Source organism: Heteronotia binoei, chromosome 1 (genome assembly GCF_032191835.1).
Source record: "Heteronotia binoei isolate CCM8104 ecotype False Entrance Well chromosome 1, APGP_CSIRO_Hbin_v1, whole genome shotgun sequence".
In the NCBI taxonomy this organism is placed as follows: domain Eukaryota; kingdom Metazoa; phylum Chordata; class Lepidosauria; order Squamata; family Gekkonidae; genus Heteronotia; species Heteronotia binoei.
The window spans coordinates 247192613-247216811 of NC_083223.1; the positions used below are offsets into that span (position 1 = coordinate 247192613).

Sequence of the window (24199 nt, forward strand, 5' to 3'; positions counted from 1 at the left end):
AGCTGCACACCAGCGTTTTCTGAGGTGCCCACCACCTGGGCTTGTGTGTTGCCCTTTGAATACAGTCTGATCTCTTCTGTAAAGCCTGTGCATTTATCTGAATATCGGTTTATTTATTTGATCAGAGTGCCAAAAAGGCTGCTGCTAAACCTAATAATTGGGAAGTGCTGGAGAGTATGGTTGAGTTGCCTCAGTTTCAAGGCTTCTTGATAACCCTTGCAAGATTAGGTAAGGAGAGGAGGGAGATTGAGCGAGACGCTTATAGTCCCATGTGAGCGTGTAGCATTGAGCAAGCAAGGTCGAAGAAGTGAATGGCAAGGTAGATGAAAGACGCGGTCACCTCAAGGAAAACACTGCTGTTTCTCTGGCATGCTGATTATTCAGGTCTTCAGCACATACTGCTCTCATTAGCAATTTTTTAAAATCAGAAATTCAGTGCCTCTTCTCCTTTTCATGTAGAATATGTGTGCATTCCAAATTTGTTAAAGCCCAAGAATTTCTGTTGCAACTGCTTCCTTGCATTCCCACACTCTAGTGTTCACGTCAAGTGTTTTTGGCCGCTGTGTGACACAGAGTGTTGGACTGGATGGGCCATTGGCCTGATCCAACATGGTTTCTCTTATGTTCTGGGTCTGAGGTACACGACTCGCCAAATGTCTTCATGAATGTTTCTGGTTCTCAAAATCTGGTGCTGACCTTCCTGCTCACAGAAGAGAAGGCAGTTGCTAGGGGAAAGCAGGAAGAGCCCAGAGTCAAGGCAAAGAATGGAGCAGAGGGTGGAGGAATGTATTGAGTTAGCAAAGGAACAAGAAGGGAGAAGGAACTTCTTTGTATTCAGAGCACACTCCATACTGGGAAATGCTGGGTGACATGAAGTCCACCCACCCCCAGTGAAATCAGCTGAGAACAATTCCAGCCAGTACCAAGATGAGGTTGACTCTCTCTTTTTCCCCTCCTGAGGCCACAAGCCCAAAGATTCATGTGTAGGCATTGACAAAGGCCTTGTCTGATATTCTCCACTGCAGGACAGTAATCATTTTCTTGAGGAGCAGTCAGGCAGAGTTCAACGACAAGACAGTGTGGGACACAGCATTGTATTGGGCAGAGAGGTAGACCCACTTGAAAAGTTTGTCTTCTCTGTAGCATGCCCTCTACAGTGGAGACGTTTTGATGGTCATTTTTGCTGAGGTTTACAGAACAGTTCTGTGCCAGAGCACTTGGCTTGCAGATGGTAAAGTATCCTTGGGGCAAGGTGGGCCAAAGAGCAGCAGTCTGCCCAAGGTCACAGACTCGTCAGTGCTGGAAGGGACTGATCTTGGCAATCTGGTATCAAATTCAAGAAGTGGTCTGGGAAACAATGTAGATGGAAGAAACCAGGTTGCTGTTACTTGCAGGACAGAATACTGCAGTGTTCTTTTGACTGGCCTAGCGAATATCTGACTTTCTCCTTCCCCACATACACCCACTTTTCAGAGTACTCATATTGGCACAGTGACCTACAAGACAGGGTTACTTTAAAAATGTATAGTAGGGGTGGGAAATGGTCTATTAGGAAGGAATGTGGTTGGCTTAGATGCCCTTCTTTTGTGGTCTTGGAGACACCACAAAAAGTTACAATTTTCACATAACATTCCTACATGCAGAGAGAGACATCTTAATGCAGAATGCTGTGTCAAATTTAACTCCTTGTCCTGCTTAATGATAAAATCAATGCTTCCTGGCTTCTGTGAGTTCAATGTGATATGGACTAGAGATTCTATCACCACAAGCACTGTGTTTGCAGACCGCTGCCGTCTTGACTCATGGCAAAGAACTCTGAGCCAGTCCCCTTAGCTTTTTGCTATTGGAACATTACACAGAGTTACAGCTGGCCTAGACTTTTTGTTCCTGGTGCAGTGGAACAGACTTCAGGAGCCCCAGCTCAGCTTAACAGTCTGCCTAGGGAAATGGAACCTTAGCCATTGATTGTATTGATTCAAGCCCAAAGCAAACCTACAAATAAACCAGTTATAAATGGGTTGACGTGAGATCATGCACTCTCCACTAGTGCCCACATATTTTGCACACACCTCCACCCATGCTGCCCACTAACTCCGCATGATGTAGTGGTTAAAAGCAGCAGACTCTAATCCAGAGAACTGAGTTTGATTCCCTACTCCCTCACATGAAGACTGCTGGGTGGCCTTGGGCCAGTCACAGTTCTCTCTCCGCCCCACCTACCTCACAAGGTGCCTGTTGTGGGGAGGGGAAGAGAAGGCGACTTAGGATAGAGAAAAGCAGAGTATAAAAACCAACATAAGAAGAGCCCTACTAGTTCAGACCAGTGGTTCATCTAGTCCAGCATTCTGTCTCACACAATAGCCAACCAGTTCCTCTGGATGGCCAACAACAGGGCATAGAAACCAAGGCCTTCCTTTGATGTTGCTCCTGGCTCTGGGGTTCAGAGGCTTCATGCCTTTGAATGTGGAGATTCAAACTGGAGAGCCAGTTTGGTGTAGTGGTTAAGTGTGCGGACTCTTATCTGTGAGAAACGGGTTTGATTCCCCACTCCTCCACTTGCACCTGCTGAAATGGCCTTGGGTCAGCCATAGCTCTGGCAGAGGTTGTCCTTGAAAGGGCAGCTGCTGTGAGAGCCCTCTCCAGCCCCACCCACCTCACAGGGTGTCTGTTGTGGGGGAGGAAGGTAAAGGAGATTGTGAGCCGCTCTGAGACTCTTCGGAGTGGAGGGCGGGATATAAATCCAATATCTTCTTCTATAGCCACGGCTAGTAGCCATTGACAGACTTATACTCCTTGAATCTATCTAATGCCCTTTTAAAAACTACTCCTGTGGCCATCGCTTCATTCTATGGCAGTGAATTCCATATTTTAATCTTTCTGTGTAAAGTAGTATTTCCTATTGTCTGTCCTCAACCTACTGCCCATTGGTTTCATTGGATGCCCAAGAGGTCTAGTATTTAGGAGAGGGAGAAAAAATTCTCTTTATTAACTCTTTTCACCCCATGCATAATTTTGTAAACCTCTATCATGCCCCCCTTACTTGTCTCTTTTCAGCCTTTCCTCATAGTGAAGGTGTTCCAACCCCCTAACCATCTTGGTTGCCCTCCTCTGCACTTTCCCCAGCTCTGCAATGTCCTTTATTGAGATATGGGGATCAGAACTACACATAGTATTCCAAATGAAGCCTCACTGTCAGGGCTTTTTGTATAGAAAAACCCAGCAGGAACATATTTGCATATTAGGCCACACCCCCTGACTCAATGGTAGCCAGAAATGCATTCCTGTGTGTTCCTGCTCAAAAAGAGCCCTGCTCACCATAGATCTGTACAGGGGCATTACAATGTCAGACATTTTATTCTCAATCCCTTTCCTAACAATCCCTAATAGAGAGTTTGCCTTTTGTACTGCTGCAGCACACTGGATGGACACTTTCACTGAGCTATCCATTACGACCCCAAGATTTTCTCTCCCCCCCCCCCCCCCCCAGTTGCAGCAAGCTCAACCCCAACTTGCCATCTCCTTCATTAATTTTATCCCACAGTCATGTTTGGAAAGATCACAAGTTAGGCTTGCAGTGGGTTGCTAGAGTTTTATTGTGGGATTCTGTCATTGTAGCCTGGCGGAGGGAAGAGGTGTGGTATCAGGTCAGTCTCCTTGGAGACCTTGTTCCCACAAGTGCATTAGTTTGTGTGATTAATAAAGAACAATTAGTTTCAAAGCATATCCTTGACATTCTGGATTTGCTTGGATTCTCTTATCAGAAGATCAGAAACAATTCTCTGACAGAGTACTTTGCTTCCACAGCTCATCTTCCCCAGTAGCACACAGCTTGCAAGGGAATAGCAGGTATGCTCTAAATTGTGTGCACACTTCATGCAGGACAGGAGTGGCATCTGATCGGCCTGGCCAGCAAATGTGGGGCTTCCAGGCTATTGCATCAATGTGGAAAGAGTATCCTGAAGGTAGACAGTTTGCAAAGCTCCTATAGCGCAGTCACTAACTGTTGTATAAGCACAAGTTTAAGCTCCTGCAACAAAGTCCTCTCTCTCTCTCTCTCTCTCTCTCTCTCTCTCTCTCTCGTCATCCAGATCCCTTTCAGTTCCCTCTGGGAGTATTTCTTCTGTCAGAGTTGTAACATCCTGGATAACCGGAGGCTTTTGCATTGCCTGATAGAGTGGATTAAGTCAAAGCATTCCGCGGTTTCACATATAAATTTTCTTGCATTTCTTACATGTCATCTCTTCTCTGTCCTTCAATGGAACTTGCCTGGACTTGGTTAAGTGTGGGAGACACTGCAAATATCTGTGGTTTCATGTTCTTGCTGCCAAAACAAAACAGGCAGCAGGTTTGAGAGTACTGAGTTGTATCCAAGGGAAAAGAGGACACCTCCGCTCACAAAAGTAGGCAACTGTGAATTTTTTGGGATTTCCACTCAAACCATATCCCACATTGTTCCTGGAGGTCACCTAACTCTCAAGAGCGAGGGTGGGTGGGTTGATGACACAAGAGGTGGGAAGGATCTGTTTTGCCAGTAGAGCGCCACTCATAGATCCAACCCACACTTCTGAGTTTGATTGTCCTGCTATGAATGAGCATTTCACTGGACAGCTAATGAACAATCAGACATTAACAAAAAAAATGACTGTTACCTGATTATGGATGGATGTCTCCTGGCTTTGAAAAGTTATGCCCTTGAGCTAGTGTGAGGGACAGGGAAGTAGTTTAGTTGCAGTTCTTGGATGTTAAATATAAAGAGAGCTGTGAGTTTTAAACTATTTTCCTGGGTTGGGATCAGTTTGGGGAATTGCAGGACACCCAGCAGTAGCTTTGGACCATATAATGAAGGACAAGTAATTTTGCTGTCTGCTTTTGGCTGCTTTCTTCCATTACTCCCCGCTTGTCTGTTTGCAAATAAAACTAGTATTTACAGAGACATAGTTATTCTCCAGCATTCTCTCATGTAAATGCAAGTAAACCATTCCTTTTGCTACACCTAGATTTCTCATCATACTGGGGGAAGTGGGGAGTACCCAACAATGCTATTGTCAGCATCATTTTTTTTAAAAAAAGAAGTGACTAGATGCACAAGATGATGCATAATTAAGTCAGTTGCTTGTGAAATATTCAACAGCTCAGCTGCATTATACTGCTTGGAAAGACGCCTGGGTTTTTGAATGGGAGAATGATGTGCAATTAAGCCAGCTGTTGAAATACGTGTGCTTGTATTGCGTTGGCTGAATGGTGCCAAAATGTTCATCTGCATTGGAAGAGAAACATCCTGGACTTGCAAGGCCAGTATGTAGCAAGGCAGAAATTTAGAAAAAAACTTTGCTTGTCTCTATTAGATACCGCTTACTATAGAGGTTATTAGCCACCCTATGCAAAGAACATCTTTCATTGGAATTTCAGATAATCCTCTGTAGCTTGGAGGCATGCCACTGTCTCTGAACTGAGGAGCATTGTTGCAAGTTGCTTCTGCTCCTGAAGCACAGCTGACAGGCAGAAGAAGCAGAGGATGTGTCAGCTCAAGTCTTCAGTGTCACTAAATGGACCTCTGCTCCATATGTTTATCCAATCCCGTCATAGATAGCTTCAAGAGGGGATTGGATAAACATATGGAGCAGAGGTCCATCAGTGGCTATTAGCCACAGTATATTGATGGAACTCTGGGGCAGTGATGCTCTGCATCCTTGGTGCTTGGAGGGGGGCAACAATGGGAGGGCTTCTAGTGCCCTGGCACCTTTGATGGACCTCCTGATGGCGCCTGGGTTTTTGGCCACTGTGTGACACAGAGTGTTGGACTGGATGGGCCATTGGCCTGATCCAGCAAGGCTTCTCTTATGTTCTTAAATGACAAAAGTACTCCTCCATAAATGGATGGGATTTTCTCTCTCAAATTGCAGAATGGGTCTAGTTTTAGTGTGTGGGGGAGAGGAACAGGAAGGGGGAAGCAACTGCATATATTTGGGGCAAAACATTTCAGTGGCTTGCTTCTTTCATCTTGGACTGTTATTTCTCCCCCATGATTGCTTTGAGCCGCACTCTTCGGCCCCAGACATTGGGAGACCCCTTTGTAGGTGGAGATTCATTTCACAGAATGTTTGAACTTCAGCTGCCTTGAACCCAACGGTGCTAATGTTTACAACTAAGCAGTGTCTCTCTCTTTTCCCTCCTGCTTTCTTGCCCTGCCTAAAAGAAGGCCCGCCCCAGTGCAGCTAACATGGAAGGTGTTGGTGGGAGCAAGGGACAGAGATTTTACTCCAGTGCATCCAGGGTTGGTATGGGTAGATCTGGGGTTGTGGAGGCTGCTGCATAGGATCAAGGAAGATTGACCAATTGCAGCAACAGTAATGCATGCATAGGCCTTTCACTACTGTAGCCCAGATCCTCAGGGTCAGTCTAAATTTTTCTGGCCTCAGAAAGGTTGAAATGCAAACAGCAGCTCTTTTGCACGTGGACAAAAAAAAATTGGAAGTCTGTATCTGCAGCTGAGACTTAAAATATTTGTCACATTCATCATGACTTTGCTAAAGGACAAATAAGTGGGTTCTAGATTAAATCAAGCCTGAACTCTCCCTGGAAGTGAAAATGTCTAAACTGTGGCTTTTGTACTTCGATCGCATTATGAGAAGAGTCACCAGAAAAGACAATAATGCTAGGAAAAGTTTAACACAGCAGGAGAAGAGGAAGACTCAGCATGAAATGCATTGACTCAATACAGCAAGCCGTGGCTCTCAGTTTGCAAGGCCTGCTCAATCCGTTTTAGACATTATTAATTCAGAGGAGGAGTTGGTTTTATACGCCACCCTTCACTATCCAGTGGAGTCTCAAGCAGCTTGCGATCACCTTCCTTTCTCCTCACAGTGGGCATTCTTTGGGGTAGGTGGGACTCAGAGAGTTCTTAGCGAACTGTGACTGACCCAAGGTCACCCAGCTGGCTGCATGTGGAAGAGTGGGAAATGAAACTCACTTCTCCCAATTAGAGTCTGCCCCTCTTAACCACTACACCAAACTGGCTCTGACAAGGTTGTCATAAGTCAGGAGTGACTTGATGGCAGTGAACACTTGCACACTGTAGCAAGGATGTAGGATTGAAGGATTAAGGAATTTGTGAGTCCGGGGCACTATGCAGAAGTTGAGTGAACAAAACAAGGACTCTAGCTGTGCTTGAGTGTCTGCTGGAAGGGGATGTAGAGGTGGGCATTCTGTTCTGTGGATGGCAGTGCCTCTCAGCATGCTGTCTTGCCTTTCATGCTGTAACCAACCTCAAGCCCCGCCTGTGTGTATGTTGGAAAAGATAGGGGCTAAGGTGAGCTGTTAAGGTAGATGAGCAAACTGAGGAAAATTGCTGCTGGTTGGAAATCAGAGAGCAATCAGAGGTGAAAGTTTGTGGTTCAGTGACAGAGCATCTGCATTGAATTCAGAAGATACCAGGTTCTCCACTTGAAAGCATCAGGCAGCAGGTGATCTGAAAGATATCTACCTGAGACAGGAGGAGGAGGAGGAGATTGGATTTATAACCCGTCCTTCACTTGGAATCTCAGAGCAGCTTACAATTTCCTTTCCCTTCTTCTCCCCACAACAGACACCCTGTGAGGTAAGTAGGGCTGAGAGAGCTTTTTCGAGAACTGCTCTTGAGAGAGCAGCTTTTTCAAGAACTATGACAGGCCCAGGGTCACTCAGCAAGTGCATGTGAAGGAGTTCTCCCAGATTCGGATCTGTGCACTTAACCACTACACCAAAGTGGAGAGCTGTCTCCAGTCAGACAGTACTGGCCTTGATGATATGTTCATGTGAGGTGTGCGCCTCTCGCAAGCACTGAGAGATCTTTACAGTTAAGAAGAACTGGGGAAAGAAGGATGGCTGCTCATCTGCGATAGCTGTTTGTTCTAAATGAAATAAAACCTGAAAATAAAAGTAGTGCTGTAATGGCTTCTGACAAGGTTATTGATTTGGGTCTCATCAGGACGTAAGAGCGCTTAAGGTCTGCCTAATCTAGAATTCTGTTCCCAGCAGAAATCAACCACATGATTGTGAGAAGCTAACAAGAAGAGAATCATAAAGTCAATAGATCTCTTCCCGTTATTTGTCCACTCAGCAACTGATATTCAGAACTATACTGCCTTTAAGCATGGAGGTTCCATTTTGCCATCAGCCACTGGTAAACCTCTCCTCCTGTATGGATGTGTCTTGTCTCCTTTAAAGACATCTAAGACAGAGGCCATCTGCGTACCTTATGGCCATGAATCCCAGCAGTTATCACTCTAGCCTTGGGATCAGTTTAGTTTTTGAGACTTCATGTTTTAAAATAATCTCCCGTTTTGTATAAACTTCGTGTAAGAATTTCCATGGTGAAACATGATACCTAATATACTTTGAACCCCTCAGAACCTCTACCCACCAACGCTGTCTGTTTCTTTTTGTGCTTTTCCAATGCAAGAGACGCTGTTGACAAGGAGCAGAGAGCTGCGGAGGCCTTGAGATCTATTTAGAGCTATGGTGTGTGTTGGCAGAGGAGCAGTGCTTGAGTCTGCAACATGGCAGAGACAGAACTGGGTCAGGGAAAGCGTCTCCTTTGGGGCGAGAGATGTTCTCCGCAGAAGAGGTACCTTTTAAAAGAATAGTATTTGTTAAGTGGCCAGGTCTCCAGCATTTCCTGCCATTTGTCCAGCGGTTGTTTTACGGCTTTAATCTTCTGGGAGTTAGCAAAAGAGAACATTCTGTAAAAAGTATGAGATTAAAAATTAAGCATCAGGGCTGTCAGGTTCATATAGGCTAGGGCACTTAGAATACAGCCGTGAGACATCTACCTCTTTCCATTCTGCAGCAAATGGAGTTTTGAGACTTGGGCGGGCAGTTACTCAACTTCAACTTCCCTGTTCTGTGTTTACTTTTCTATTACTTTCAACCAAAAGGGTCTGGCTCCTCCATCCCTTTGCCGCCATGTCTCTGCTGATTCCGAGGGATGTCAAACTCATTCATTATGAGGGCCGGATCTGACCTAAATGAGACCTTATTAGGCTTGGCCATGTGTGTCATAAAATGTAATGCCAGGTAGTGGAGATACAAACTTTATAAAGGGCACAGATAAACACAATTGAAGGTTGGGCTTTTTTTAAAAAAACCCCACTCAAATAAAACATGCTTAAAGCATTAGCATTCTTGCAATATTATATCAAAGCAAGCTCTCCTCCCCTCCCCCACTTCCTGCCCAAGGGAAGAGCCTCAGCCAATGGGGAAAATAGAGGCTTTGCTCTGTAGTTTTTGTGCAATTGAGAAATCCTGGCAAAGCAGGCTGTGACGCAGAAGGAAGCAAGAGAGAGGGAGAAGAAAGCAGATTTGCTTGTGGGCTTGATTGAAGCCCTCTGGGGCCTGATCCGGCCCATGGGCCACACATTTGACTCCCCTGCTTTAGATCTTGTAGTAGTAAACCTTTCTGAAGGAGCGCACTTGGAGGCACAGGCCTCTCTAGACGAAAGGAAGTCCCCTTAAATGTGCTGTAGATAATGCAAAATCTGCTTTCTTATTACACAAGAAAGAAAACATCAGTTAAATTTAAAGTGGCATCAGACTGAATTATAACAATAAATCCATCTCAGGTTTATGCTCAGTCTGTGTAGTCTCATTGCTGTCAATTTGAGAGATTTAGAATGGATCAGGTGGTGGTTCTTTTAGAGGACCAGGTCCAATATCAACTGGTTAGTCATTTGCCTTGATTAGATGATGCAAAATTGGTTACGAATCACTGTTACTCACTATTTATTAGAGGAGGATTTTCTCAGGGAATTGGTTGTCCGCGACATGGCTTTTAAATGAAATTGGAAGAAGATTCTGCTCACCTACTTTCCAGCAGGCACATTTCAAACGTTGCTGCTACAAGGTTATATTGTAAAGGAATCAGCTGGGTAACTGCACAGAAGTGCCATGTTCTTTGAGCAATTTGCCAATGCCATTAGATGATGTAAACACAGCCTCCCCTTCCCCCCAGAGTTTTGTTGTACTGAAAGTTTAATTTCACTGACTAAGCTAGTGGGGATTTTGAGACAAAAGATTCCAAGGTGACCAGATATCCTTCTTTAATTAAAGTTTGTGTTTACTAACATAAAAGCCAATTTAATGAATACAGGTGAATGTAAATTTAAATGCTTTATGGTTGAGACTCATTTCTCATTGAAGAGATAAGTAAACATGTGCCTGGACTGTACAAATTTTATTTATTTTTATTTATGTTATTTATAATCTGCCTTTCTCACTGGGACACCAGGCGGCTTCAGCAATTCAGTCTAGCTGTGGGCTTACGATTGGATACTCTTGCACATAAAAAATTCCCTCTTCGTAGTGGTTCTCACTTAGTTGTCATCCTCACTTCTGCTAGTGTGAAAGCAATGACTGAATTGATTGTCCTTTGGTGGGCTGAGAATGGCTTGCACACTGTAGGATTGTATTGCTCAGGAAGGCTGAATTGCAGTAAAATTTTAAGCCCAGATCTTTCTGCCATGCTGCTTTGCAGGAAGAGGAGTGTGCAAAAAACATCTCTCTATAGCAGGGATCCTCCATGTGGTACCTGTGGGCACCAGGGAGCCTGCTGACACTTTTTCTGGCATCCACCAAGTATTTTTAGAAAGTGGGTGGGGTCAGCCAGGAAGGCTTCTAGTTTTTGAAAATGTTGCTTTGGCAGCCGCTACCACCACAGCACGAAGTCTTCACTGTGTGAGTGAAGGTAAACTGTGGCAGCCATTTTGTGGCTGCCTCTGCCTCCCATGGCAGCCATTATTTGGCTGTGCCTGCTACACTGTGTCAGAGTTCCAAAGGTGCTTACACGCTTAAAAAGGACGGGGACCCCTGCTCTATAGTTTCTCCTCTTTCCCATACTGTTCTAAAGCCAAGGAAGCCGTAACCACCAGCAAGTTTTCGTCTGCTGCATTGTTCTGACAACCTGATCCTAAGTCTTTTGATTTGGTGATTTAACAGGCATGGGAGGGGAGTAGCTTTTGCTTTTCTAAATCAAGCATGAAGAGTAGGCACTTGGTCCTCTCCCAAAGCAGCTGAAGCATATCAAATCCATACATGGATGCAAGTAGATTAAGGAAGGGAGGTAAAGGGGTTCCATAATGGGCTTTAAAATACAAGGAAGGACCGTGAGGAAAGCCACGTAGCCCGTGAAAAATACCCCCTCTCCACCATTGTTTCTAGGAGAGGAAGAGTCTCTGTCCTGCACTGACTAGTAAAGAGGAAAGTAGTCTGCATTCAAAAGAAAGAAGCATGATGCTACCAAGTACTGTAACTGTAATGTACTGAGTGACGAGACGTGTTGAAGGCAACATGCTTTATTAGCGAGTACATCACAAGGAAGGCAATGCGGGCCGGGTCCCGATTATATACATACCCCGGAACAACCCTCAGTCTGGCCAGGTCCAGGACTTCCACTGGTCACCTCCGTAGCGTGTGCTGTAATTTCGGGACTGAAATGCAAGACACAACAGTAACCTTCTCCTTTACTTTGTGCTTTTTGTCCTTCGCATCTCCCTGGCTTGCTCCCGCCAAAGCAATTCCATCAATCCTGCTTTTGCCATTTTGCATCCAGAAGGCACCAAATCTTTCAGTCATCTTGCACTGCACTTCCACACCTCCTTGGCTGTCTTGTCTAGCTAGTTCAACCTTTCCCTGCCTTCAGGGGGTTTTTTTGTAGAAAAAGCCCAGCAGGAACTTATTTGCATATTAGGCCACGCCCCCTGATGCCAAGCCAGTCAGAACTGCATTCCTGCTCAAAAAAAGCCCTGCCTGCCTTTGGTTCCCTTATGCTTCCACCTGACTAGTGTGCCTGCCCCAAATGTGTTTACACATGCATTCAAATGTAATAGATATGTGAGAGTTAATGTTGTGGGAGAGCTGCCTGCCTCCTAGAGAGGCTAAGAAACAAGACCCTGGTTAAGTTGTGGTGGTTAGCACAGGTTCCATCTTTCACTAATGGCTGGTACAGATTAAGCAATTGACAGCCATGCAGGTTTTAGGTGACAGTACTTAAAAGTAGAAGAGTTGGTTTTTATACCCCACTTTTTTTCTACGCTCTGGAGCCTCAAAGCAGCTTACAATTGCCTTCCCTTCCTCTCCCCACAACAGGCACCTTGTGACCAATGTTCCCTCTAAGCTGTAGAGTCTTGTGAGGAAAAATTCTACTTTGTGAGCTGCTGGCATTAGAGTTGTGAGTTACTGGCATTAGAGTTGTGAGCAACTGCATAAATTAGTGAGCTCTGGAGTCATTCTTCCTGAGCTAAGACAAAAATGTGTGAGCTTGGGGCTAAAAATCTGTGAGCTAGCTCATGCTAACTCAGCTTAGAGGAAACACTACTTGTGACATAGGTGAAGCTTACAACCACCTTCCCTTCCTCTCCCCACACAGACACCTTGTGATATAGGTGAAGCTGAGAGAGTTCTGAGAGAGAGAACTGTGACTGGCCCAAGGTCACCTGGTAGGCTTCATGTGGAGGACAAGTGGGGAATCAAACCTGGCTCTCCAGATTAGAGTCTGCTGCTCTTAACCACCACACCACACTAACTCTCTTAGAGAGGTATAAAGAGCATTAGCTTTGTGCTCCTTTAAGATGAAGCTTCAGCCATTCAAGATGCTACTTGGGATCAATCCAAGAGCAGAGAATCTTGCTCTGTGCCTAGAGGATGTGCTGCTAGTGCAGCAAGTAGTCCCTCAACATCCTTTCTTACCAGCACTTTTCCAGGTGTACCATTTTGCCCCTTGAAACTACATCCAGTGGATAAATTTTAAGATACTGACACTTTGATTTACTGAACTAGATAGTATGGTGGCCAGGAGAGCTTGGGAGACTTGGCTTGAAAACCTCCTCTAACAACCCCATCTCTGTCCTTGATAACTGTTAAGCTCACAAAATGACTGGGACCAGATAGCTTATGCAGGCTGAAGACAGGCATGAAAAGAGAATTGTGGCATGTTCTTTAAACACAGTATAACACCAGCTGCACAAGAGATGTGCATATTAGCAAATCAAATGCTTATTCAGCTGTCAATCTTTTCCCTCCCTCAGCCATATATTCTAAAAGCATATTGCCTGCCTTGTCTTTAATTTTTACAGCATTGCATATATATCCCTAGGACCCCACATATCTGAAAGGCTGGCTCTTTCCATAAGTTCCTGTATTTGGGGTTTTATTTTATTCTCTATGAGTAAAATTGCATGGAATCCACTGTGAGGAAAGGTAGGATATAAATATTTTGGTAAATAATATAAATATTGCTTTATCCATTCATCCCTCATGTGGTCTTAAAGTGTTTTTCAGTATTTTAAAGTATCATAGCAAAACTGCTTCAGGGATAAAGGGGTAGAGAGGTTGTTGTTCTACAGTACTGTACCCTTATTAGCTATATTGTTCTGTACCCATCTGAAACCTGCAGAACTTAGAAGTCTGCATCAGAGCTGAAGAAGTGCCGTTGCTTGCAGAGAAAGAAAGTATTTTGGCCATTCAAATAATGGTACCTTTGGACATGTCCCCAGTTTAAATTGCCCTGCAGGACTGTTGTGAGGATTACATGGGATAGTCCCATGTGTGTCACCATAAGCATATTGGGTTACTGTCCTGTTATTCTAAAGTGAGTTTATCAGTTGAAAACACTGCAGCTTTTGTAAAGGATTAAAGCATATTTAAAAACATTTATTCATTTCTACTCTGCCTTTCTCCCCAGTGGGGACCCAGTGCTCCTTGCATTATTTTCCTTTCCTCCATTTTGTCCATTCAACAGACCTGTGTGGTAGGTTAGGTTGAGAGCGTGTGACTATCCCAAGGTCCCCTAGCAAGCATCTATGACAGATTGGGGATTTGAACCTGGGTCTCCCAGATCCTAGTTCAGTACTCTTCACCGCGACACTACACTGGTCCTTCTGAGCTTCTAGTTTGGGCTATGACAGTGTCCTTCTGAGCTTCTAGTTTGGGCTATGACAAGGTAGTGCTCTGTAGTTGTTATCTACCTGTCCCATTTTTATCTCTCCTTTTCTGGTAGGAGCTTGGAGAAGAGCATTTAGTTATTCTCTTCTATTCCATGCAGAATTTTTGGTTAACATGCAGATATATATAGGGTTCCTTCTGATAACAAAGAAGCTTTTCTCTTAGAAAAGTGGGGTGCAGCCTATGGGGAGATCTTTCCCAAGGCCCCTCAGATGAGAAAGAGCAGCCCTGTTACTTTGGCTTTGCAAAACTGAGCAGAATTCCCAACTGTCCAGGGGTTCTCTTTTGTATTGCAAGACTTGGGCATTTGTTTCCTACTTTGCACAGCCTTCCAATGGGATGCCATTTGAATTTTATGGAGGACTTCCTGTTTTGTTAAAACTAGTGGCTTTTTGCTCCTGCTAAGCCCCACTTTATAGCTAGCATAAAATGCCGCAAGCAACCATTCAAGTCAGCTGGGGAGTGTAATGACTTTAAAGCATTACTTGGGGTCAGAGGTGACCCATGTAAATATTCACATGCCATAAAAGTAATTGGAAAAGATTCATTGTTTGGAATTTGAACTGTGAGAGTGATCTGACCTTCCAAGATGGCATCCAGAGGCTGTGTGCAGTTTCTGCTGCCTTTGAGTCTTTGTTATGGTAAAGATATGCATGTTAATGATTTCTCTAGCTAATGTCAACATCTAACGAAGGGCAAGCAGAAGTGGGGGAGGGGCTTTGCCGTTATCTGGTTCCTCACATTGGTGTAGTATGAATATTCTGTGCTGTAATCCAGCATATTAGTTTTACACCATGAAATAGGATTACAGAATGAGGAGGTAACCAGTAACACTTTCCTTTCACAACATGGAGCAACCTGTGATACCCTCCTTTTCATCCTTAAGGTGGGCAAGCCGTTAACCAAACTCCATCCCCATGTGGTTTGTCTGCTGCTGTTCTTGGGAAGATGGCTGAAACAGTGTTTTGAGTCCCATGGATCTGTTATAATAATAAAATATTATTATTACTATTCACTAACAGAGGTGCTTTCCTTGGCCGGAAGAAATCTTCTGGAAGAAAGTGCCTCTGCTAGCAGAAAAGATCCACCATGGTATCCAGGCCAATTTTTTGCTAATGTTTTTCATCTAAGTTAATGGTGGCTTGGGTTGCTAATATTAAAATGGCTACTTTTAAAAAATTTTGTGTTGGGATTAGTTGCTGATTTTGGTGTTAGAGGTATCGACAGGTTTGTGCCCAGATGAAGCTACCTTGTCGTGATAGGCCATTGGACCTTTCTGTGGGAAAAGTCTGTCCTCAGCCCCCTTAGCCATCTTGGTTGCTGGATTTCTGTTTTTTTTAATCTTCTCACCTTGGCTCTCAGACTTAGTCTGTTGACAGCATTTTCCAGTGTGTTTTGATTGTAAACACATGTCTTGCATGTACCTGGATTTTCATTCTTTATTGTAAGCTACTTTGTGAGTACTTTGTGCTAGAATGCAGGATAAAAAGTATTTTAACACATAAATAAAGCTGCTGATGCTGTCCTTGCTTAGAGTTTTTCAAGGGCATTTTACAAACTTCCCCGGGCAATGTTGAACAGAGTCTGAATATTTTTGCTTTTAACAGTTAAGGTAAAACTGACCTCCTAGCCTTACAATGCCTACTCCCCCCCCACCAACTGCTGCTTATGTATTTCTCTGTGCAGAAGATGAAAGGAGTTTTCCCTTCCTCTTTCTTCTGATGTCCTCTAAAATAGATCCCAAAGTATCAGCATAGCCCTCCTTAAGCTTCTTTTTGGAGATTTAATGAATTGTCGCTGAACCTGAAACATGGAGCCCAATCAATGCACAGTCTCAGCGCCTCTCACCATTTTCCATGGCGGCAAGGGATGAAGGGAGAAATTCCTAATTTGTGCTTCTCTTTGCTTTGGGGTGTGCATTCCTAGGGATATGTCTTTAAATCTGCACAGGTGTTTGCATGTAAAATAGAACAAATATGAAGTCAGTGCAGCTGAAGCAGCTTGAGTGTGAGCCTGCAGCCATGACAATTAATTTCTTGTAGCAGCTGGTCTGCAACCCAGAACAAGCCCATTCCCTCCATCTTTGCAAATCCTACATCCCCCTCGGCTGTCAACTTCCGTTCAGCCCCTCACCCACCTACAGCCTTGGCCATGCTCACCACACACGGAAATAATATGAGAGAAGGGGGTTGTATTTCTGCCTTTTTGGAGGAAGTGGCGGTGTAGAACGGCTTTCTTGTTGATTACGTTCTCGCTTTTGAAATCTGTCAAAGTACAGTAGTTGAGTTATGAATCAGGAGGTCCTGGGTTTGAATCTCACCTGTCCTTCAAGCCCACGAATTAAGCTGCTTTTTTCATGCTCCTCTACCTGCCATATGGGGCTAGTAATACTTGTCTACTTTACAGGGTGGTTGTAGGGATTACAAGGGAATGCTTGTCAAGGGTTTTGAACTGTTGAGGAGGATGTTATTTATCTGTTAAACTTGTGTTCTTTTTAGGCAAGTATTTCCAAGTGGTCTCCACTGTTGTGTGAGACAGTTTCTGCCCTTGAGCCCACTGTCAGATCTGACAACCTTCTCTCTGATCTCTCAGACTGCCTTCCACATAGCAATTTCCTTTGCTGCTTCCTGCCTTTATTAATATTGCTTCTTTCCCCTTGAGGCATCTCCCGCATGCCTCTATCCATGCCCAGTTCGCAGCAGCAGTGTTCTTAAAACAGCCATTGTCCCAATAACATGTTGATTTCCATGAGAGACCTTGTTTTGGATGTGAGCTTGAATGAGACAGACCAATGTAATCCAAGCATGCTTGGCTCTTTGTGACATTCTATCAGCTGCCCTAAACTTGTAGAGGAGGAAAGGGGTGGTGGAAGGACTCCTTTCGGTGGGACTGTGTGAATGGATGAGGCCAGTGGCTGATGGGAGTAGTGAGATGCAGGCAAATCTGGGTTCTCCTTCTTCTCTGTGTACCACCATGAGCAGATGCTTGCCTTTGGGGTTTAATTTTTAGATTTTATTCTATTTACTTCATTTATAATCTGCCTTTCTATTTGAGAATCAAGGCAGATTACATCATTTAGCAAATAACACAAAACCAAATGTCAGTGTAATACATTCAATCAGCAGTGCAATTCTGGACTGTAGAATTAAAGAATGATGAAATCAGAACTGCGCAATACATCTAATAAGCAATGCAGGGTGTGTGTTTTTTAACTGCTTTAAAAAGTTCACAGCATTTTCTGCTCCATTGAGGTAGAGGAAAGCCAGAACTGGCTCTTTGCTGTGGAGAACAAGTGCTTTGTGGGAAAAGTAATGCCTAAGTAATGCCCAAGTAATGTCCTAAGTAATGCCCAAGACTTGGTGAGAGATGTAAAAGTGATTGCGCCACTTGGGAGCAGTGACCATAATGTTATTGATTTCACCGTTTGTATAAATAGGGAGTTGTCCAAAAAGACCGCCACAACCACGTTTAACTTTAAAAGGGGTAAATACACTGAGATGAGAAGGCATGTGAGGAGGAAACTGAAAGGAAAGGTACATACGGTCAAAACCCTTGGGGAAGCTTGGACACTATTTAAAACTATAATCCTAGAAGCTCAGATAAAATACATACCGCAAGTTAGGAAAGGCACAAACAGGCATAAGAAAAGGCCTGCATGGTTAACAAACAAAGTAATGGAAGCTGTAAAAGGTAAGAAGGACTCCTTTAAGCGGTGGAAAACCAGTCCAAGTGAGATTAGTAAAAGGGAACACAGGCTGTGGCAAATCAAATGCAAGACTGTGATCAGGCAGGCAAAAAGGGACTATGAGGAGCATATTGCAAAAAACATAAAGACCAACAATAAAAATTTCTTCAAATCTATTAGAAGTAGGAAACCAGCCAGGGAGGCAGTGGGGCCCTTAGATGACCATGGGGTAAAAGGATTACTGAAGGAGGATAGGGAAATGGCTGAGAAGCTAAATTAATTTTTTGCCTCCGTCTTCACTGTGGAAGACGAGAACATTTTGCCCACCCCAGAACCACTAATTTTGGAAGGGGTGTTGAAAGACCTTAGTCAGATTGAGGTGACAAAAGAGGAGGTCCTACAACTGATAGACGAATTAAAAACTAATAAGTCACCGGGTCCGGATGGCATACATCTGAGAGTTCTGAAAGAACTCAAAGTTGAACTTGTGGATCTTCTAACAAAAATCTGTAATCTTTCATTGAAATCTGCCTCCATTCCTGAGGACTGGAAGGTAGCAAATGTCACCCCCATCTTTAAAAAGGGTTCCAGAGGAGATCCGGGAAATTACAGGCCAGTCAGTCTGACTTCAATACCGGGAAAGTTGGTAGAAACCATTATCAAGGACAGAATGAGTAGGCACATTGATGAACACAGGTTATTGAGGAAGACTCAGCATGGGTTCTGCAAGGGAAGATCTTGCCTCACTAACCTGTTACATTTCTTTGAGGGGGTGAACAAACATGTGGACAAAGGAGACCCGATAGATGTTGTTTACCTTGACTTCCAGAAAGCTTTTGATAAAGTTCCTCATCAAAGGCTCCTTAGAAAGCTTGAGAGTCATGGAGTAAAAGGACAGGTCCTCTTGTGGATCAAAAACTGGCTGAGTAATAGGAAGCAGAGAGTGAGTATAAATGGGCAGTCTTCGCAGTGGAGGACAGTAAGCAGTGGGGTGCCACAGGGCTCTTTACTGGGTCCCATGCTCTTTAACTTGTTCATAAATGATTTAGAGTTGGGAGTGAGCAGTGAAGTGGCGAAGTTTGCGGATGACACTAAATTGTTCAGGGTGGTGAGAACCAGAGAGGATTGTGAGGAACTCCAAAGGGACCTGTTGAGGCTGGGTGAGTGGGCGTCAACATGGTAGATGCGGTTCAATGTGGCCAAGTGCAAAGTAATGCACATTGGGGCCAAGAATCCCAGCTACAAATACAAGTTGATGGGGTGTGAACTGGCAGAGACTGACCAAGAGAGAGATCTTGGGGTCGTGGTAGATAACTCCCTGAAAATGTCAAGACAGTGTGCATTTGCAATAAAAAAGGCCAACGCCATGCTGGGAATTATTAGGAAGGGAATTGAAAACAAATCAGCCAGTATCATAATGTCCCTGTATAAATCGATGGTGCGGTCTCATTTGGAGTACTGTGTGCAGTTCTGGTCGCCGCACCTCAAAAAGGATATTATAGCATTGGAGAAAGTCCAGAAAAGGGCAACATTAAAGGGCTGGAGCACTTTCCCTATGAAGAAAGGTTGAAACGCTTGGGACTCTTTAGCTTGGAGAAACGTCGACTGTGGGGTGACATGATAGAGGTTTACAAGATAATGCATGGGATGGAGAAAGTAGAGAAAGAAGTACTTTTCTCCCTTTCTCACAATACAAGAACTCGTGGGCATTCGATGAAATTACTGAGCAGACAGGTTAAAATGGATAAAAGGAAGTACTTCTTCACCCAAAGGGTGATTAACATGTGGAATTCACTGCCACAGGAGATGGTGGCGGCCACAAGTATAGCCACCTTCAAGAGGGGTTTAGATAAAAATATGGAACACAGGTCCATCAGTGGCTATTAGCCACAGTGTGTGTGTATATATAAAATTTTTTGCCACTGTGTGACACAGTGTTGGACTGGATGGGCCGTTGGCCTGATCCAACATGGCTTCTCTTATGTTCTTATGTAAAAGGAAGTAGACACCTGGAAGACCATCAGTGGGTGCCATAGTATTCAGCTGCGCCACAAAGGATAGATGGACAATGTGTAGGGAGAGCTGTGTCCTGATCTCTCTTGTTGTGGAGATGAAATTGTGGTGGTGATGGGGAAATGCATCCAGAAGTTGCATTGGTCTCCGTAGACAATGAGCGGGATACTAACCTGATAAACAGTAAAGGATCCTGTGGCACTTCAAAATACAGTAATACAGTAATACAGCAACTTTTTTCCAGCCAGATCTGTTTGCGAGATGCATAAAGTGTTACCTTGAACACCTCCACTGCCACCATTTTGTAAGTGTATCATACTTGCACAAGATCCTGAGTGCTGTTTTCAAACTCATGGTGTTGCCTTTGTTTTCATTCAGTCATAGCAATGTTAAGTAAAGGGAGCACAAGTGTTCTTGTCCGGACTGGCTGCTTGTATGACGCAGAGGCCACTACTAGAGAGTGCTTACCAGCTGATCACCCCTCTCTTCCACATACAAGAGCCTTATCTTGGAAAGTTATGCTGGAGGGTGACTCATAGAGCACTGTTGTGTGCGGAGGTGGGCGGGCAGAAGGGCCAGCTCTTTCTCCAAGACCTTGTTTACCCCTTGGACACAGTAAGCATACTCCTACACAATGTTCCAGGAGATTGAAGTTCTCCTTCCGTTTTTTTGCAATGCTTATGTTTGTTTACTTGTTTTCATTATGATCATAATTATTTTACACGTGCATTTCCACCCACTAGGTCGTGCGTCCCATTGCCTCATCTTTATTTCTGTTGTGTTTGTTTCCTTTTGCTTTCATCATCTCACTAGGTTGCAGTGCAGCTTGGCCGTCCCTGGTCGGCTCAGCGATGAGCATGCCCTGATAGCAGCCTACGTGAGCCGGCTACAGAGCGGTACACGGTTAGTGCTAGGAGAGCGGTTGGGTGGGGTAGAATGCTCTCTTCCCATTGACAAAAAGGCCCAAAATTCTGAAAGCCCGCGGTCCTGGCCTGCCTCATGATCCTAAAGTTCTGTGTTTAGATTTATTTACCTACTGAACCTCATGAAGAGGAGGCGTGTATCCCAAAATTTCTGAAAATAAGCTTGTTGGATTTTGTTTGGCATTTTGGTTTTGAGCATCCAGCCCAAAGAGGGTTAACTTTAAAATCATCATCTCCCTCCCCTCCCCCCCCCACACAAACAACTTTGGAAGCTATTTAGTAGAGACTTGGGGCAAGCACCAAAATGCTTTCAAGTGTCCCCAGATAGTATGAATGGGCCCTCCTTTAGCACAGCATCTGTATCCCAGCAGGCATTCCTTGGCATGAGACTTGACAAGTACAGATTCTTCCCATTTCCTTTTCCCTCTTTCAGACAATGAGTTTTCTCTGACAGTGGCTGTAGGCATCCATTTCATTCATCTTCACAATCACTTCAATCTGGGAAGGAGGGGAAGAGATGCTGCTTTGGTGCTGGGGTGGGGGTAGTAGAACCATGCCATTAGAACAAAAAACTGGGCTAATGACTTCTGTGACATTGACTGCAGCAAGGTTGTTCTATCCTCCTTTGTTTCAGAACTCCTGTTCAAACCAATCTTAAAATCGCAACTGGATGGATGACCCAATGGGCACACTGGTAGATTGCCCAGTTCAAGAGCCACACTGGTCCAGTCCCTTTCCTCAGAGCACAGGAGGCCCCAGTCGGCAGAAACTGAGCTTTTACTTCTCGTTTTTTAAAAAATAGATTTGTGTCCCTCTCTATTGTCTAGGCTCTTAACAACTTAAAAAAAAGAAAATTAATGGAAGATTAATGGAATGGCCCTAGATATCCGTGAACATCTCCAGAACAGTTGAGCATGTTCTTGCCTAAAGCACGGATGGGGGCTGCAGCTGCCTTCCATCTCTCTGACTTCTGATTGGGACTAGGCTCTAAGACTTGTCTTCAGCCAGGTTTGCTTTCAGCCCAATGGGTCACGTGTTTGCCTTTCACTTTAAATAGAAACCTTTGTGGGGAGGAGAAGCCCACTGGCTTCTCCCAAGTTATAAGTAACTCTGGCTGGCATGTCACTGCCCTCCGTGGGTTCTCTAGCCCTGTTTCCAACTGCCTGTTTTGTGACAATGGAGCCCATTCAGGTCCCAGCTTGAGCTCTCATCAGATTGCTATATTTGAAACAATGACTAATTTTGCTTAATTCCTCTTCCCATTTAGCCACTGGAGCTTGAAATCCTTAAATTTTAAGCTCAAGGGTATCAGGTTTAAAGCAGTCTTCTTAAATTGATGCCAAGTATACATTCATTACATTTTTGCAGCCTTCCACCAGACAAGTGGAATGCCTTGGATCTGGGCTCGTGTGTGTGTGAGAGCGGAGAGCTGTGCAGTTCTTCTGGTTGATGCACTTCCACCCTACTTACATTGTAGGTGGGAACTGCCAAACATAAGAGTTCAATTTGCTCTGGCTAAGGCATTTTGGGACACCTCACCCACTACTACTTCATCTGTTCAGTTGCCTTTGAATCAACCACACAGTTCTCTTAGTCTTACAAGTCACTCTTGCTCTTACAAGTTCCACCAACAGATGTAGAACTGTGGGAGGGAGGGTATAAAGGAGGCCTGGTAACATATTCTCCAAGTCATGTGGCTCCAATGCTATATGATGTTTCTACGGCCATGGGCTGCCCTCTGTTGGATCCATGAATAGTGATTGGCACATGTTGGCTTTCTCTCCCTCGGCAGTGTCCTCGATAGCCCCAGCAGACTGGACGAGGAGCACAGGCTAATTGCCCGGTATGCTGCCCGGTTGGCTGCTGAAGCTGGAAATGTGGTAAGCAATGAGACTGGCCCCTCTCTGGGCACACCTGAACCGTTTAACTACTCTTTAAAGGGGGTACAGAACCCCAGCTTCAGAAAGGGACAGCCCCTTCCATTTAACTGGACTTTGGGAAGCAAGAAGAAAGCCTTGAACTTCCTTATCTTATCTCACAGGAGAGGCAGCAGCTCACGCGAATGGTGTTTAGTGCTACCTGAATCCATTGTTTCTATGTAGCTGTCCACACAGCATTCATCCTGCAGCCCCTGCTTGAGACCGTAGCACAGGCTATTTCCCTGGAAAAGTGAGGCAAAACAAGTTCAGTGAGGCAAAACAAGGAACGAGCTGTACACATGGCCGAGGCTGATGCTGATTCCCTGTGAGCTGCAGGAACTGCCGAAAACTAGCGCAGATGGCAGCTTCTTTGACTGCAGGAGCCCAGGGCCCTAAAGGGGGTCATCTGAATCAGTGTGAGGAGTGTTGTTCCTGCCCCTCTTTGCTGCTGCCTTTGATTACTTTCTGGGACATCAGTGGGACTTGCACAAGAGAAGCTCCCAGAGGATCATCTGCACCTTCATCATTTTGAAATTATTTTTCTGCTGGGCAGAGTGCATATTGCAAAGGACTTGTCTGTGCTCGTTTGCCATAAAAGCTCTTTGGTAAGCAGGCAAATGTAGGCCAATTATTTATATGAGGCTCAGGCAAAGCACATACCCGTGGAAGGGTCTGCGCAGCCCAGCGCCTCATTTAAAATGTTCTTTGTTCATGTTCCTTTGCGTGCAGTATTAGCATATCAGAGTTGTTATGGCCTAGAGGGAAACTGCACTGCATGCAAACCACAGGTATCTTAAATGACAGATTCCAGAGGGGTAGTCGTGCTTAATCTGTTGCACAGAAGGTGCCTCTGAGCCCTGTGACACTTAAAGACTAGCTGCTTTATTGTACCAGAATCTTTCATGGACATCTAATCTGGTATAGTGGCTAGAGTGCTGATGAGCTCCCCCCCCCCCCCCACTCACTGGCAGTCTTTAAGCAGCGGCTGGACAAACACTTGTCAGGGTTGCTAGGCTGATCCTGCATTGAGCAGGGGGTTGGACTAGATGGCCTGTATGACTCCTTCCAACTCTGTGAGTCTGTGGCTTTGACTAAGGAAGGTTCAGATCTCTACGAAGCAACAAAGCTCACTGTGCCAATAATTCTCAGAATAACTTATTTCAGAGATGTTGTGAAGATAAAATGGGGGGGGGGACTGTGACCACCACCCTGAGCACCTAGGAGGAAGGGTGGGTAGATGTGGTAAATAGAAGTGGTGACTTGACTGCATAAGGGAGCATCTATTCAGGGTATAAATGCCCACTGACTTTAGTGGTAGCCAGTTTGTGCATTTGATGAAGTAGGCTCTGACCCGGGATAGATTTTGCCACAACAAAGATACTTGTTTATAGGTATTATAATTTTAAATAGGCCACATAGACCTTACATGAGCTAGTTCTTGGGGACTGTTAGCTTTTTAAAAATCAATATAAAAATCTAAATTAAAAAAGCAGTGCTAAAATTAAAGCTGTGGGGGAGGGCATATTGTTAAGAAACATATGAAGTCATTTTAGCGGCAATTTCCAGTTTTTGTTCAACCATCCTCCAAGTTGAAAGAAAGCTTCTTAAAAATTGGAGAAGGGCTTCAGAATTTGCTCAGGGGAGTGGAAGGAACAGGGGTAGGATCCACTTCTCCATGTTTTAAA

The 24199-nt window shown here is 44.5% G+C and overlaps 1 protein-coding gene across 8 annotated transcripts in view; it reads left to right on the plus strand.

Annotated features, from left to right (window-relative positions):
- Positions 1-24199, plus strand: part of DTNB (dystrobrevin beta) — a 178728-nt gene that overhangs the window by 104481 nt on the left and 50048 nt on the right. For 3 of the 8 annotated variants that reach the window (XR_009556037.1, XM_060250868.1, XM_060250876.1), the window contains one exon: positions 22388-22475. Coding sequence is in view for 4 of the 8 variants with exons in the window: in XM_060250868.1 (XP_060106851.1) it covers positions 22388-22475 (88 nt within the window). In the remaining 4 variants the exon portion in view is untranslated. Of the gene's footprint in view, positions 1-20485; positions 20576-22387; positions 22476-24199 lie in introns of those variants that run through there. The other 5 variants (XM_060250860.1, XM_060250852.1, XR_009556035.1 and 2 more) reach the window with 4 other exon arrangements.